Source organism: Capra hircus, chromosome 20 (genome assembly GCF_001704415.2).
Source record: "Capra hircus breed San Clemente chromosome 20, ASM170441v1, whole genome shotgun sequence".
NCBI classification, from domain to species: Eukaryota; Metazoa; Chordata; class Mammalia; order Artiodactyla; family Bovidae; genus Capra; species Capra hircus.
Genome location: NC_030827.1, coordinates 4,022,713 through 4,040,463, shown reverse-complemented (window position 1 = coordinate 4,040,463; position 17,751 = coordinate 4,022,713). Strand labels below are relative to the sequence as shown.

The 17,751-nt window shown below is 47.7% G+C and overlaps 1 protein-coding gene across 1 annotated transcript in view; it reads left to right on the top strand.

The window, feature by feature from the left end:
* The window catches only part of STK10 (serine/threonine kinase 10), a 130,365-nt gene continuing 121,436 nt past the window's right edge, over positions 8,823 to 17,751 (top strand). Inside the window, exon 1 of the mRNA XM_018065487.1 lies at positions 8,823 to 9,166. Within this exon, the coding sequence (XP_017920976.1) occupies positions 9,011 to 9,166 (156 nt within the window). The 5' untranslated portion in view covers positions 8,823 to 9,010. The remainder of the gene's footprint in view (positions 9,167 to 17,751) is intronic.

Genomic DNA, 17,751 nt, shown 5'->3' with positions numbered 1-17,751 from the left:
ACTAGCACTGTCAGTGTGCTAAGTGCCACTGAACTGTACACTTTTTAAACACTTACTTATTTTTGGCTGTGCTGGGTCTTTGTTGCTGCGCGGGCTTTCTCTAGCTGCAGCGAGCAGGGGCCCCTCTCTGCTTGTGGTGCGTGGACTTCTCACTAGGGCGCCCTCTCTTGCTGCGGAGCACAGGCTCTAGAGAGGGGCGGCTCAGTAGTTGCGGCACACGGCTTAGTTGCTCCTCGGCATGTGGGATCTCCCTGGACCAGGGATGGAGCCCGTGTCCCCTGCATTGGCAGGTGGATTCTTAACCACTGGACCACCAGGGAGGTCTCTGTATGCTTTAAAATTGCTAATTTTATATTATGTGAATTTTACTTTCTAAAAAGAATGAGGAAAATCAAACCTGAATTTTCACAGAAAATATAAATCAGGGAAGTAGAGAAGACGGCAGAGGTCCATGTTAAATGACACTGTTGGGACACAATGAACAAAGCCCAGAGTGTGGAAAGCTCTAAAAGAAAGGGACTCCACTGCTTCAGTAAAAATTTACAAGCAAAGAAAAAGAGGTGGAAGAGGGATCTATAGACTAACAGCTTAATGTCTTTCAGATCGCATCAACCAATTACAGTGTATGGACATATTAGGACCCTGATTAACATAGATTGTGCATTTGAAAACCCACAAAAACAAACAACTTACCAAAAAGCATGAGATGATGGAGAACTATGAACACTGACTGGATATAATATTAGAAGTGACGACAGATGAGGTTGCTGTTTAAAAAGACAAAATGATAAGATGCTGGAATGTCCTTCAAAATGACCTAGGCTCATGGGTAATCGTATACATATATTAGGGTTGTTGGAACATGAACTGACTGATGAATATACAGGGGTACTACCTTATACTATTCTTTCTACTTTGAATATGTTTGAAATTTTCTATAGTGAAAAGGAAAAAAAACCGGATGAGATAAAGCTGTTTTCAGGCAAAAACAGACAAAAACCCCAAACAACTAAGAATGATCACTAACGGACTGTCCCCAAAGAAATTCTAAAGCATCAACTTAAAATAGTCAGAGAATGATCACAGAGAAAATCCAACATGCAAGAAGGAACACGGGAAAACAAAGTAGTAAAAACGCCTGGGTCAGTCCAAGCAAACAGTGGTGGAGTGAAACGACAGCAGTGTCGGAAACTGCAGGGAATTCCCTGACCGTCTGCTGGCTAAAACTCCATGTTCTCAATGCAGGAGGCCTGGGTTCAATCCCTGGTCAGGGAACTTGATCCCACACGCTGAAACTCAGAGTTTGCATACCACAGCTAAAGATCCTGCGTGCTGCAAGGAGTTGAAGATCCTACATGCAACAGCTAAGACCCAGCACTACCAAATAAATGCATAAAAATTTTTTAGAGACTTAAGAAATGACATAATTTAGTAGTAGTAGTACTTTTTATTGTTTGGCCATGGCACATGGCATGTGGGATCTTAGTTCTGGAACCAGGGATGGAACCTGCACCCTGTGCCTTGGCAGCGTGGAGTCGTAACCACTGGACCACCAGAGAGGTCCCCAAAATGATAAAGTTTAAATGCAATGCAATTATGACAGAAGGAAGGAGCTAACAAACCCATACACACAAAAACTGAGAAAATTATCACCCATAAGGGAATTCTTCGAACACAGAAAAATAATCCCTTATGGAAACACAGATACTCAGGGAGGAATGAGAAGTACCAGGAATTGAATATGTGTGAGTAGATCTAAATGAATATTCACTGTAAAAAATGCTAAAAATAATGTCATATGAAGAAGCTAGCTGTGGGTGCTGTCAGAACTCACCAGGAGCTACATAGGGGAAGATCTGTTGCTGCTAGAGGACGGGAGAAAAAATGGTGTAAAATTTAATTGCATTTTCCCAGTGTGTTAATTAGGGTAAGGACTGCTAACTACTGTAGTACTGTAACAAACAATTCCCAAAATATCAGAACTAACTGTCTTTTCCAACGCCATAGTAACCAGTAACACTGAAGGTGATGGTGCTCTGAGCATGCTATGTGTACACAGAATAGGAATATAATGTTGTACATATGAAGCTTATTTAATGTTATAAACCAAAGTTCAGTTCAGTTGCTCGGTTGTGTCCGACTCTGCGACCCCATGGACTGCAGCACACCAGGCCTTCCTGTCTATCACCAACTCCCGAAGTTTACTCAAACTCATGACTGTTGAGTGATGGTGATGCCATCCAACCATCTCGTCCTCTGTCGTCCCCTTCTCCTCCTGCCCTCAATCTTTCCCAGCATCAGGGTCTTTTCAAATGAGTCAGTTCTTCGCATCAAGTAGCCAAAGTATTGGAGTTTCAGCTTCAACATCAGTCCTTCCAATGAATATTCAGGACTGATTTCCTTTAGGATGGACTGATTGGATCTCCTTGCAGTCCAAGGGACTCTCAAGAGTCTTCTCCAACACCACAGTTCAAAAGCATCAGTTCTTTGGCATTCAGCTTTTCTTTATAGTCCAACTCTCACATCCATCCATGACTCCTGGAAAAACCATAGCTTTGACTAGATGGACCTTTGTTGGCAAAGTAATGTCTCTGCTTTTTAATATGCTGTCTACGTTGGTCATAACCAAAGTTACCCCTATAAAAAATAAATTTAAAAATAGATGATGGTTCCCTATCAGCTGGAGTTCCTCAGTGACTACACAAAAAGATAGAGGATGTTCCCTTCCCGTGGATTTTCATCTGGGGCTGGAGAGTGACTGATTCTCCTCTCCCAGCAGCAGAAAGCGATTGCTTTGAAGGATTTTGCTACTTCTGAGGAAGTAGATGAGAACTTGCGCTCGTCTCCTGGCAGCCACCAACCTCCTCCTTACTCCTGCATCAGCAAGAACTGGGACTCTCCAGTCTGCTACCCTGCCCCCAGTTTTTCTCACAAGCACCCTCTGGAGACGCATGGGAAGGAGTTTGCTAACGCATATGATCGTGCCTTGTATCTGGGAACTCCAGCTAACCCACCCTGACACGGCAGCCCAAACTTTGCCTCTAATGATTTGCTCGAGGTTTAGTTACTTTCTCCTCTGCCACTTGTAGGGCAACTGGCGTTTTCAGCCATGTTCTGCCAAAGGTTCAGCAGTTGGTGTGCCCTCTCTCCTTGCTTGTTCCTTTTAGCATTCAGTTTCCTTGGTTGCCTTGTGACCTCAGTCCTCTGATATTCTCAAGAAAAGTTTTGTAGAGCATCCATCCTTTCTTTCTCACTAGGATAGATGGGACATTCTTTGTAGCTTTCTGACAGTCAGTAAGAAATCCATCCTAATTGTGTGAAGGTTTTACTGCAGCATGACTTAGCCTATTCAAATGGATAGGGTGGTTTTTATCTGCATTTCCCTGATGACTAATGATGTGGAGCACGTTCACATGTGCAGATTTGCCATCTGTACTTTTTCAAGACAGAGCACAGATACTGATGTAAGGATAGACATTTCCTGTCTTAGATCTAGAAAGCGCTTCTCCAAATAGCCATAGTACCATTTTATGGAAAACTTTATTTGGAGACCATAAGGCTCTGCTTAGTCTTTTAGTTTATGAGCCTATTGGCTTTCTGTCTGGTTTCATGGCCTGTTTCCCCTGTAGTTTAGGATTTTGCAAATGTCTTGAGAGCAAAAGCCTAGACTAAGGTACCATTACATATTCACTGGAATGGCTAGAGTTTTAAGAACTGATGTTATCAATATGATTGGAGCAGTATCATTTGTGGGAACGTAAAGCGATACAATCCTTTGTAAAATACTTGAATAGTTTCTTATGAAGTTAACCATATACTTAGGGTATGATCCAGCAATTGCACTCCTAGGTGCATCTAGGAAAATGAACATACATATCCATGCAAAGCCTCATCAGCATTTGTAGCATCTTTATTCATGATAACATAAGACTGCAAATGTCCATCAACAGCTGAATGGATAAATTGTGGTATATCCATACACTGGAATATGGATACGTATTCCATATGGAATATCCATACACTGGAACATTTAGGAAGAATGAACCACAAAGACATATAACAACATGATGAATCTCAAAATATTATGCTGAGTGAAAAGAAACCAAACTTAAAAGAGCACTACAGTGTGATTCCGTTCATCTGATGAACTAGGAAAGACATTTCCAGTACATGGTGATGGAAAATGGATGAGTGGTTGGCTGGGGTGAGGATGGTGAATGGGGATTAATTTATGATCAAGGAAAAGAAATTTCCTGAGATGAGGGGAAAGTTCTGTACCTTGACTATGGTGATGGTTGCGTGCTAAGTCGCTTCAGTTACGTCCGACTGTTTGTGACACTATGGACTGTAGCCGGGCTCCTCTGTCCATGGGATTCCCCAGGCAAGAAGACTGGATGGGTTGCCATGCCCTCTTGCAGGGAAATCTTCCTGATCCAGGGATTGAACCTGAGTCTCTTACGTCTTCTGCACTGGCAGGTGGGTTCTTTACCACTAGCACCACCTGGGAAGCCCACAGTGATGGTTACATGGATGTATATATTTGTCAAAACTTCGAACTCATTTTATTAAATATAAACAAAACCTCAATGAAGTTGACTTGAAAATTTTTTTAAGACAAAAAAATTCAATTACATCAGTATTAAGCATTCTTGCTCAACAAAATTCATTGAAAGTTAACATATATGGTAAATTGGAAAGACATCTGCAGTGTCTAAACTCAGTGAGAAACTTTTTTTAAAATCCTACAGTCAAAAAGTGAGAAAGGAAATCTAATAGGAAAATGGGCAAAGAATATGAACCAGCAATATGAACCAACAAAGAACCTGAAATGCAAACATCTAACAAACTTACGAAGACATGCTCCAACTCTAATTAAGAATTAGAGATTCGCAAATTTAAAACCAGGTTTTGTACCAAACTTACAAAGAACAGATAATTCCTATCTTAAATTGGTCCATAAAATTAAAAAAAAGAATAATAAATGTTCTCATTTTAAAACCAGATAGAGACAGCACAAGAAAAGTATAGGTGCCTTTGGTTTGCGCACATAGACATAAAAATCCTAAGTGTAAAATTTCCCGTCAAAGTCAATGGTGTATGTATAAATATACATTATGACCAAGAGGCAACTGGACACAGTAGTTACACAAACAGATGCAGAGACTTTGGCATCAGACTACTTAGGTTCAAATCCAGACTCTGCCGCTGATTAGCTGTGTGACCTTGGGCTTGTGTTACTTAGCCTTTCTAGTGGAAGATAAAATATTTCTAAGAATGCAAGAGTATTTAGTCAATGAAATTTACCATGGTAAATTGGTGGATTAGAAAACTCATGTAATTAATCATAAGATTAACTTATATGGTAAATGCAGAAAAAATATTTGATTAAGTTCTACAGCTATGAGAAAAAGTTGTTAGCAAATTAGAAATAGCAGGAAGGTGGCTTAGTGAGTAAAGAGACTGCCTGCAATGCAGGAGACGGGGGTTCGCTCCCTGAGTCAGGAAGATCCCCTGGACAAGGCACAGCAACCCATTCCAGTATTCTTGTCTGGAGAATCCCATGGACAGAGGAGCCCGGTGGGCTACAGTCCATGGGGTCACACAGAATCGGAAAGGACTGAAGTGACTGAGCGCAGACGTGTGAAGATCTTTTGCCACAGTCTTTCATAAATATCATACTTAAAGGAGAAACTTTAAACCCCTTTCTATTAAATACTGGACCAAGACAAGGATTCCTATCTTCACTGTTACTGTTTAACTTAACAGTAAAATCATCTGCTAAAGATTCTAGCAAATGCTGTAGGAAAAAGGAGAAGAAATAAGAAATGTGAGGAGTTTATAGCAGAAGCTGTATGAAGTGCCGTGACATCTCTCAACTTAAGAGATGTTCTCTGGGCTTTCAAGCACGGCAAGCTAGCAGCGCTCGCTGCCCTAGGGAGCAGCCCTTGGTCAAGGACAGATGAGGCTTAGAGAAAAATTCCCGTTTCCTTGACTCTTGGGCTGAGTCTGCAGTGTGCTATATCCTGATCCCCAGAACACCCAAGTGGGTTAAGCCCGTTAGCCATAGAAGTAATCAGCTCCCTTTACGGGCTTCAACATCACCTCCCAAATAAACTATTTGTATTCAGATCCTTGTCTCTGGGAAAATCCAACCTAAGAAAATAGTGAAATGCTTTGTCTGTGACTACTGAGCCTGTGACTTTCTTTGTCAACGCAGTGTCTTACTTTAATAGCTTTTGTTTCTGCATAGAACCATTCTTTTATTCCTGGATAAAACTTTCTTGGTAATGGTGTTTTTATTCACCTTGGGTTTCATCTTGCTAGTATTTTTTTTAATTTATTTATTTTAATCGGAGGATAATTACTTTACAATATTGTGATGGGTTTTGCCATACATCAACATGAGTCAGCCATGGGCATATATGTGTCCCCTCCTGCTAGAATTTTTTTTAATCCATCTATTACCTAAGGGAACGTAGTCTACAATTTTCTTTTACTATCTCTACTTAGTTGTAGTAAAACTCATCTTAGAAAAATGAAATATTTCCTTTATGGTCCTAAAGTACTTATATAAAGGGAGAAATTATTTGTAAAACCACATAACATGATGTCCTTCAGTGGGGGCAGAGTTTAGATTTTTGATTTCTTTCTTGATTCATTATTAGCTTATTTAGGCTTTTATTTCTTATTGAAATTATGTATCATATATCACTTATAATTTTGTATATCATTTGTTTATATAATTTATATTTTCTTCTACATGATTACCTACTTCATATTACCCATTTCACATAAATTATATTCACATAAAATTGTTTAAAATGTAATTTTGTGATTTCAAATCTCTGTGGTACCTAATACTATGTTCCTCTTCATTTCATTGTCTTGGGGACTATTTTCCTTTCTGTTTAACTCCTTTTTTGTCTCTGACCAGTCTTGTCTATTCATTATTTCAGAGATACAGCTTGGTTTTGTTAAACCTGTTTGATTTCTTACAACTTCACTTAAATATAATTTACATATCATAAAGTACACCTATTTCAAGTATACAATTCAGTGATTTTTAGTAAATCTGCCAAATTATTACATCATCACCATAATCCAGTTTTAGAATATTTTCATCACTCCAAAAAGACCCCTCATGCCCATTTCAGTTTAGTCCATTAATCTGCTTTCTGTCCCCATGGATTTGCCTTTTCTAGACATTTCTTATAAATGGAATCATGTAACCTGTGGTCTTTTGTGTCTGGTTTCTTTCACTTATAACATTTTTGAGTGAAGCTCTCCATTTCTGTTTCTTACTTCATTTTTTTCTGGAGCTTTCACAGAGTCCTGTGGATAACTGGACCTGGGGATAACCTGGGCCTCCAACTCCCAGACCCCTCAGTTCAGTTCAGTTCAGTCGCTCATTCGTGTCCGACTCTTTGCGACCCCATGAATCGAGGCACGCCAGGCCTCCCTGTCCATCACCAACTCCCACAGTTCACTCAGACTGCTTCCATCCAGTCAGTGATGCCATCCAGCCATCTCATCCTCGGTCGTCCCCTTTTCCTCCTGCCCCCAATCCCTCCCAGCATCAGAGTCTTTTCCAATGAGTCAACTCTTCGCATGAGGTGGCCAAAGTACTGGAGTTTCAGCTTTAGCATCATTCCTTCCAAAGAAATCCCAGGGCTGATCTCCTTCAGAATGGACTGGTTGGATCTCCTTGCAGTCCAAGGGACTCTCAAGAGTCTTCTCCAGCAGTTCAAAAGCATCAGTTCTTCGGCGCTCAGCCTTCTTCACAGTCCCCTAGGCTGACCTAAGTCAGAGCCCCTTCCTCCCAATGGGAGAGCCTCCCCACTGTCCTCTCAGCCGCTTCACAGAGTTGGTCAGGTGGACTGGAACAGGGAAAGACCCGCCTTCCAGCTTGCTCTGGGAGGCTTATTTGTGGGTGAGAGCCCAGTCTTGCGCTGTGTTTGCTTCTTCTGGTGATTAAGACTTTCTACAGCTGCAACCACTCACTAAGTGGTGGAGACATTTCAGTCTTTACTCAGGGCACCCTTTATGCAGACCACTACCAGCAACCCCAGGCTTCTGCAGCTGTCTTTCCAAATTGGTGTTTGCCTGCAGTTCCGGAGTGGTAAAAACACCTCAACATGAATTTTCTTCATAGGGACCGGAACTATTGGATGTGACATTCGCTGAGGCTCTATTTATGAGGGAGAGTTACCGTAAGGAGCCTGGGTCTCCAGGACCGACCATGCCGCAAGGACCCGGCATCTCCCGCGCTAGGAGGCAGCACCGCGCCGAGGAAACCGCACCGGCTCAGCCTGCAGGATGTGTAGCGGGGGGCTGGTGCCTAGCCCTCCCGGCGCCCCCACCTGAAAAGTGGGCGGGGGCAGAGCAGCTTTGCCGGGAAGTCACAGGGCGGATTCAGTGATTAATGTCGGTTCGCCCTCTCGCTCTTTGGACAACAATCAGTGGGCGCTCGCGAAGAGCCAGTTTGGTTCCCCTTTCGCTCCGGCAGAAATGTTGGGAGCCACGTGACTCTGGGGGCCTCCCAGCCCCGGGACGCTCTCGCCGAAGCGTGCCCTAAACTATCCAAAGCCTAGTCGGTTGCTTGCGGGCGCGCGGTGCGCGGGGGACTACAGTTTCCAGAGTGCCCTGCGGCGACGGGCGGAGCCGGGGAGCGCCCGTAGCCAATTAGGGGGTCTCCGGGTGTTGCCGGGGAGCGGCAGGTGGAGCCGGGTCCGCGGAACGCCTCCCGAGGCTGGGCGAGGGGCGCGGCGCGAGCGGGGCCGGCACCGGGAGGCGGCCCCGGGACGGGACCGAGCGGGGGCGGGGACCGCGGGTGCCTGCGCGGTTCCGGGTGCTCCGGCCGCGAGCTGCCCCGGGCGCACTTGACCCGGCTCGGGCTGCGGGGAAGGGCCGGGCTGCGGAGAGCCCGCGAGCGCCGCGGCGCCCTCCAGCCCCTCCGCCTCGCGGCCGCGGCAGCCGCGCCACCTCGCCCCCCGGCTGGCGCGCCCCAGCCATGGCTTTCGCCAATTTCCGCCGCATCCTGCGCCTGTCTACCTTCGAGAAGAGAAAGTCCCGCGAATATGAGCATGTCCGCCGGGACCTGGATCCCAACGAGGTGTGGGAGATCGTGGGCGAGCTGGGCGACGGTGCCTTCGGCAAGGTTTACAAGGTGAGGGCGCCGAGAGTGGGGGACTCGGGGCGCGTGGAGCCGCTCCGGAAGGGAGGGGCACTGGCCTTGGTCAGTCTCGGCCGCGGCTCGGGGGAGCGCGGAGGAGCTGCCCGGTCCTGACCGCGGAGTCCCGGGCTCCGGTCCCGGTGACCCTTCTTCTTTGCTGCGGGCGGGGGGGGTCCCCTCACTCAGCCCGGCTCAGCCCCTGCGCCCCTGACGGCGCGGCGGCTGCCCCCAAGCTTTTTCCGAGCACTTCCTGTGCGCCCCGCACGGCTCTCGGCGCCGCAGGGGGAGACAAAGGGGCGCTTATAGAACTTTAGCGTCCGAGACTAGGCGTACTTTTTAGGGGAGTCCACCCAGATGCTGTGAGGGTGCAGAGGCGATGGGCACAGAGCAACTGGGCTGCGTCTGGATGGGTTGGGTCCGATGAAATTAGGGACACACCTGAAGATGAGCCAGAGACGGAGAGACCGGGGGTTGGGTAGGGGGGTTCGGAGTGAGAGGTTAGGCTTGGAAATGGAGGCTGGGGCCGGCAGAGCGGGAGGTTAGGGCCTCTGGAATCCTGCGCTTCGGGTGTCAGATTTGAGTATGTGGATGAGTCACTGCTGGGGAGTCTCCCAGCCTGTAGTCACCTTTCCCCTAGAGGAATAGGAGGCCAGAGAGCTTTTGTGGAGGGGTGGGTGGGGCATAGCTGATTAATTCTAGACACGTTTGCTGTAGGCATTATCTGGTTCTTAGTCCTGAGAAGAAGTTCTGTGCTTCTGAGTCGTACTGGGGACCCCAAAAAACACTCAGGGCTTGACGGCACCCTTCCCCTATCTCCTTCCTCCTAGGAAACCCTTTACTCAGAGAAACCCACATGTTCTCCAGGAGGACACCCCCGTCCTGAGCCACCGTCACCTTCCATGGGATTCCTTGAGCTTGTGGACCACTCTGACCCCAGGACTTCCCTTTTAGGAGCTTGGACCCCAGATAGGGCTTCTCTCAGTCCTCCTGGTCAAGACTTGCTCTTTTCGACCTGAAAGTGGTGGTGAGCTGAGTTACCAGATTGTAGTCCCTGAAGGAGTGACATTAGTATCCCCTGGGAGCTTATTAGAAATGCAGGATCTGAGGCCCCACTCTCGACCTGATCAAGTAGGGTCTGCGTTGTAACAGATCCCCAGGTGATCGCTGAGCACTTTAAGTTCTGAGAAACATGGCTGGAGGCAATTTGGAGGCCACCCAGGCCCATCCCGGTGTCTACTTTGCTACCACCTCCCCTCTAAGCAGGCACTTCCTGTTACAGGGTGGAACCCACCGGAGCAAAGGTTCCGTGGTTGGAGAGGCTGTGACACTCACACGGGTGGCTCTCAGCTGTTTGACTTGCTGCGCTTCTCTGCCTGCGGGTTCTGCGTGTAGGCGAGGGCAGCCAGCACAGTCTACAGTTGCGCGTCTTTTCTTCACCCTTCTCAAAGCTCCCTATTCTCTCTAGGGCACCAGGAAACTGTCCTCAGTCTTGCGCGGCGACCCCCCCGCCCCCCGGACAACCCCCCCAGACACCGCGCCCCCCCACACACACCCCGCCAAAGTCCTGGGCTCCCCCAGACACAGCCTGCTGTCCAGGTGTGCTCTGACCCCTGTGAGGGCAGCTGCGCCCTTACTCAGCTCACCATGTCCCTCGCTTTCTCCAAAAGGTTCAGCTGGTGTTTCCAGCGCTTGCTGTTGGCTCTTGCAGATGTTTGTTTTATTCGGGGTTGGCTTTCAATTAGTCTTGTCCCTGTCCCCTAATGGATCCTGGCTTCATTTTCTTTCAAATCTAAATGCAGAACTTTGCTTTTAGGCTGGTAAGATTTCCCCTTGTCAGTTTCGATTGTCATTTCCGCCTGCTTTAGCTGGGTAAAACTCCCCTACTGCTCTGAAAGTTCCAAACAGAGGAGCCCATCTGATTCGCAAGTTACTTTGTCTGCTGGTACTCCAGAACACATGGAAGTGCTCAAAGCTGTGAGCCGACTGCACCCCAGCTTCCTCCCCACCACCTCTGAATCCTTGGTTTTCTCCTAATTAAGAGAAGGCAAAGCTAGACTAGGAGAGCTGTGTGATGGCTGACACACCTGGACAATTTATTAGATTGTGCGCCTGGCCTTCATATGTGACTGTTCAGTCCAGCCCATCCCCATGTTATGTGCAGGAACCCTGGGTCCCAGGGAAAGGAATGGACTAGAGCCAAGGCTCGGGGCTTGGTTACAGCTTCGGAAGATCCGTCTTAGATCAGAGATCTCTGTGACCCCTGTCTCCTGCCCTGGAGAAGTGCTGTTTACTCAGCCCCTTAGAGATGAAGTTGAAGCAGTTATTGCTTCAATAAAGATTCTATTCAGGGACCGTAACTCCTCCTTACTTCATTGTCCCCTGGCATGGCCATCTCAGCAGCACAGGACAGAGGTTCCATCTAGGTTTTTATCTCGGAGCAGATCTTCTGCTTTGACACGGTGCCTTGGTAACCAGCTGCCTGCAAGCTGGGCAAGTGACAGCTAGCAGCATCTCCTCTTCCTGTCCTAGAACTAGCAGAGTTTTCTTCTGGCAGCCTAGGTGATGGTGGCCTTCCTGAGGGTTTCCCTGGTGTGAGAAGTCACGAGAGGGACCTCCCTGGCAGTCCAGCGGCTAGGACTCCACGCTCCCAGTGCACGGGGTCCAGGCTCATTCCCTGCTCAGGGAACTAGAGTCCACATGCCACAACCAAGATCTAAGGTCCTGTGTGCTGCAACTAAGACCCGATACAGGCAAACAAATAAAACAAATATTAAAAAAAAAAAGAAGTCACAAGAATCCCAATTTGTCAAAGGCTTGTCAGAAGAGGATGCCAATTATAGATTTCCTGTTGAGTGTCTTGTTCAGGCTCAAAGCCTAAGCATTAGCAGTCAAGATGTGTGCGTGCAAGCGTGCTAGGTTGTTCAGTTGTGTCCGACTCTTGGTGATCTCATAGACGGTAGCCCTCTAGGCGCCTCTGTCCATGGGGTTCTCCAGGCAAGAAAGCTGGAGTGGGTTGCTGATGCCCTCCTCCAGGGGATCTTGCCAACCCAGGGACTGAACCCACAGCTCTTATTTCTCCTGCATAAGCAGGTGGGTTCTTTATCACTGGTGCTACGATGGAGCCTCTTTTTCCCCTTTTCTCCCTGGTAAGCCACCAGTTTGTCTCTGGTGAAAAGGAGGTAGGTAAGATTGATTTTGTGCAAAGTCAAGTTCACTCTCACCTACTCCTTGAGGGATTTCAGATGGACTTCAGAGGGAAATAGTTTTTAGTTTATTACTAGATACAAAGTAAAAGTCGTAGGCTATATGGTTTAAAAATTCTTGCCCTTGGAAATAATCTTTATTCTGAAGACAGGATGGAAAGGGAAGTGTTTGGTGTGGTGTTGAATGGAAAAATCTGCCTTTAGCAGGTGTGCCCACTCTCACAGCTGCGGGTGAAGCAGGCCCTTAAATGCTGAACAGAGGCAGGGAGCCTGTGGACCTGAAGAGCTGGGTTAACAGGCTGAGATTTTTTTTTCTGCTTCCTGAAGATTGCTTTAGTTGTCATCTTATGTTGTCTTTAAGCTTTCAAAAGTTTTATGATTTTGTAAAATTAGGAGTACAGTACAAAATTTTTTTCCTTAAAAAGAAAAACATTACCCTAAGTCCCATCAATTGCTGTTAACATTTTGATATATTTCCTTCCAGACTTAATTGATTTTTATGGAGAAAAAATATTTGTTTAAATATGGACATACTATTACAGTCCATGGAATTCTCCAGGCCAGAATACTGGTGTGGGTAGCTGTTCCCTTCCCCAGGGGATCTTCCCAACCCAGGGATTGAACCCAGGTCTACCCACATTGCAGGCGGATTCTTTACCAGCTGAGCCACCAGGGAAGCCTAGGCCTACTGGAGTGAGTAGCCTGTCCCTTTTCCAGCAGATCTTCCCGACCCAGGATTCAAACTGGGGTTTCCTTTATCAGCTGAGCTACCAGGAAAGCCCATAATTGATTTTTATGGAGAAAAAAATTTTTGTTAAAATGCAGTGTTGTAATTTACAAAGCTACAGTGTTTTATACCATCTTCCATTTCTTAAACCTCTGCATGTGTTATTCTAAATGCTTCATACATACTTTCTGGAATGGGTCAGTGCCCCCATGATCTTAATCTTTTTGGATATTTAAGTAATCCTCTCATAAATTTTTTTTTTTTTACTGTTAACAAGATAAATTAAGTGTTGATCATATGCCAGGCGCTGTGCTAAACCCTTTACACGATACAGTCAGTTCTGCTGTAATGTAAATATGCCTTCCTAAAAATCCCTAAACTGTGCAGAATCATGCAGTAAAAATCAGAAGCCTTGTGAACAAATGGGGATAAGGGTACAACACTCAGAAACTTCATCAGCAAATTGGAAGAAATAAAGATTGCCTAAAAAAACAAGTAGCAGAGTGTTATACAAGTTTTGTGGGTAAGAAATACAGAATTATGGGGACGTCCGTGGTGGTTCCGTGGCCAAGACTCTGCGCTCTGAAATTAGGTGGTAGATTGGGCTCCCGTATGGGATGGGTGTGTCTCAAAGGTTGCTGACTGGCGTCTTAGGGGCCTGTGCCCTATGTATATTCATTTGCGTTGGGTCACTTGGGTGAAGTTTTCTGCGTTTACCTAGTGTTTATGGCAGACAACACATAAGCAGATGTGAATTTAGCATTTTGATAAAATTGTTCCCTGATACATCAGTGGTATTGGAACAAAACTGACATTTTAAAAAAGTAAGCATTATAGCAGAACTGACTGTATATTTTAAATCATCCTTTAGGCTTAACTCTTGAAGGGAATTATTCCGTGGAAGGAGTGATGCTTCTTTGAGCATGATTTTTAAAAGAAAATGAGATAAGTTCCTAGCGGCCCCTTTGCCCCCTCGCTCTCACTAAGGGCCATTCCCCGAGTCCTTTGGGAATCTGGGGCCTTGGCAGCGGCTGCCCTCCGGGTGGGGACCTCAGGTGCCCTCCGCTCAGAGAGCCATTGTTAACCCTGGGGCCACATCCTGCCCCGCCGCCCAGTTCAGACAAAGCTGAGGTTCCCACCCTCCCCAGCCTGGCAGCTCCTTTCACCTCGACTCTGCCTGAATTTAAAGCCTGGGTTTCCGCTTCCTCCAGGGGCTGCCCAGGTCTCCCTCATCCCCGTGCACCTCCCCTTCGCCTCCGGAAAGAGCTCTGCCCCCAGGCTGTAACCTTATTTCCGCTCAGCCTAGTGTTTTTAAACACAAGTCCTTGCTATTGTGAGTGGGTTCCTGGCTGGGTCCGAAAACCAAGGCTACCCGAACTTCCTGGGGATGTCGCCTGCCCACGGGGTCTAAAGTGGCAGATTTTGCATTGGCCTCGCACCGTCTGGATCTAGAGCAGCTAAGCAATTGCACAGCCAGCCTTCACCTCCGCCCAGTGTCCCCTGGCATCCTGGTTACTCGGACTAGGGGAATATCTCTGTTGTTGGGTCTGAAATAATTCGTGCAAACCGCTTAGTCCAGGATGCTGGAAAAGCTTGCATGGGTGTTATCCATTAGCATGTAAATAAGATGAATGAGTGGAGAGTTGACTCCCCACCCCCCCACCCCATTTTTTTTTTGACCCTGGTGCATGGCATGAGGGATTCTAGTTCCCTGACCAGGGATCGAATCTATGCTCCCTACAGGGGCTGCCACCAGGAAAGAGCCAGGGATGGGTCCCTCCCAGGCCCAGCTGCTGCCAAGGGCGTGGAAGCAGGAAGGTTAAAGGACGTGTTTGGGGCTCGGACGATCTGGGTTGCACCTCCAAACAAGTGACTCCCACTTCTGAGCCTCCAGACTCTTATTTATAAAACAGAGGCGATGATTTGAAGGATAAGATACTTAGAAAGGTGTAATACGTTCAGCACCTGATCCCCACCCCGGAAGTGGGCAGGAAAGGAAGATGGTTCATTATTGCTGATGCTCTTGCTATGAAACAAAGAAGGTCCCGACCAGTTACTTCAGCCAAGCTGGGGGCAAACAGAAGGACTTCCGTGTTAAGAGCTTGTTCGTTATACCAGGCTTCCCACCTTGGCACTATTGACATTTGGGGCAGCTCCTTCTTTGTTATGGGGGCTGCCTGTGTGTCATAGGATGTTAGCAGTATCTCTGGTTTCTACCTACAAAAATGACACCACTGCCAGCACCTCCCTCTCCTCCCCCTAGTTGAGACAGCCAAAAATGTCTCTGGACAAGGCCACATGTCCCCCGGGGGGCAAGATCGCTCCTGTGGGGCGCTGCTGCCTGCTACAAACAGTTGTGCCTCGATTCAGCTCTGCAAACAGCCATGGCTCCCCTGTGTTTGTCACAGGTGTGTGATGCAAGACTTGGGCCTTGCAGCCAGGCAGACCTGACTTTGAATCCTGGCTCCCCTACTTAGCTGCGGTATGAAGTCAGGTGAGTGGCTTGCCTCAGTTTCCCCATGTGTTTGGTGGGGCTGAGACCAATGCTCACCCCACTGAGCAGCTGGGAGAATCAGATCAGTAGCTCGTAGGCACACAGGATGAGCCAGCTACCCACCTAACCCGATGCTTTCAAGACCACAGGGGAAAGGAAGGCTCTGCCCCGGCAAGAGAGTTGTATCAGGACCACGATGGGACTGGCGGTGAGAGGGGACAGCTTCCACTGGGCAGGGAGGGTGAGGTGGGGACAGGACAGACAGACAGAGGGGAAGAAGCCCAGGCCAGGAGAGAGCCAGGCAGTGAGGCCTCAGGTTGTCCCTGGGTGGGCCTTGAGCATGATAGGGCTTGTGGACTGGTTTGTGTGACTCGCATGGTGGCTGAATCAAATTTGAAGTGATTGCCAGCATTTTGAAATCATGAGTGTTCACATAAAAGCCCCGATCAGATATGCTGATATGGCCCGGCATGCACTCATGCAGGGTCATGTCTGCTGGAAGTGAGGAGAATGTTCAAGGGGAATGTAACAGGAGCCACGTACCTGACTTAAAGTGTTCTAGTAGACACACTCAAACAAGGAAAAGCATCAGAAGTGAATTTTCGTAGTATATTTTGGTTACCCCAGTATATATCCAAAGTGCTATCATTTCAGCATGTAATCAACAGAAGAGAGAGATATTTAAAGTTCTCATTGCATGCAAAGCCTTTAAAAGCTGTGTGGTTGGCATTTACAGGGCATCTTGCTGTGGTCCAGCCGTGGTTCAGATGCTCAGTGGTGGCCTTGGCTCGGTACCGGGCAGCGTATATCTGGCTTTTACTGTCTTCCACTGCTGTGTGCCCTCCCCCTGACCCACTGTACATATTTCATTTGCCCACTCAAGTCCAGTGGTCAATGTATTATTTGGGAGCTGGGCTTGGCTTTGGGGAGCTGGCCAGTGCGGGCCAGGTCTAGAATAGTGTGTGGGGGCCAAGTGAGAGCGCCTTGAATGGCACGCTGAGGAATGTGGACGTCATGGTTACTGTCCTCCGTGCCACACCTTGCCAGGGTCTGACCTGGTCCTGAGATCAGCCTCGTGTAGTGTTAGAGGAGAGTGGTCTTTGGATAGTTACTGGATGGGGAGTGGTTGGCCTGCACAATTGGGGGATGCCAGATCCAGATGTCCTGGCTGCCCAAGGCCAAGGTGACCATTGATGAGTGGAGGCTGGGCCAGGGTGGCCAGAGCCTGGTGACTGGAACCAGGGGTAGTAGGTGGATGTGTGGGAGGGAAGGCTGCGCAGTGGTCAGAGCCCAGGGAGGGAAGTGACTGGTGAAGGCTAGCGCAGTGGTCAGAGCCCAGGGAGGGAAGTGACTGGTGGAAGATGGCCGACCCAAGAAGGAGATGTGTGTGGGCATGGAGGGTTCTAGAGCGCTGGGTCAGGAGAGAGCAAAGAGGGTGAGATGGGAAGGGCAGCTTATGCTTCCAGGGACCAGAGGTGGTCTGGGCACTTGGGTGTGGTCCTGGAGTTGAAGCCCAGCCCTCTCCCTTGCAGGTTGTGTGGTCCTGGAGAAAAGTTTTTACCTGTGCCGTGGTTTTGTTAGCTACCCCATAGGGCTTTTTGTCTGAAATGACCCATGTAAACCACTTAGTCTGGGACGTTGGAAAACCTCATGTGAGTGTTGGCCGTTAGCATGTAAACAAGATAAATGAGTGGGGAGTTGATTTTTCTCTTTGACCCTGCCACGTGTCATTACAGGATCCTAGTTCCCTGACCAGGGATCAAACCCATGCCCCCTGTAATGGAAGCAGAATCTTAACCGTGGACTGCCAGGGAAGTCCCCCTCCCTTCTTGTCTATCGTTTATTCCACTAGACTCGAGTAGACTATTCTCACAGCCCACTAGACCTGTGAAAGGCAGGAGTCAGTATCCTCACCGGATGGAGCAGAGGCCAAGAGAGGGACAGTGACCTGCTCAGCATCACAGAGCTCTTCCATGGCAGAGCTGGGACTTAAACCCAGATATCTCTGGCCAGAAGCCTGTGCCTTTTCTGCTGTGTAGCTTGGAGGGGGAAATAAGGGGGCTTATCGGGAGGAGAGGGTCCAGGGTGCCTTCGCTGTGGTATTTCTGGCGGCGCTGACATTTGTGAGCCCAGGAATGGGCCCTTCTTCCGGCCT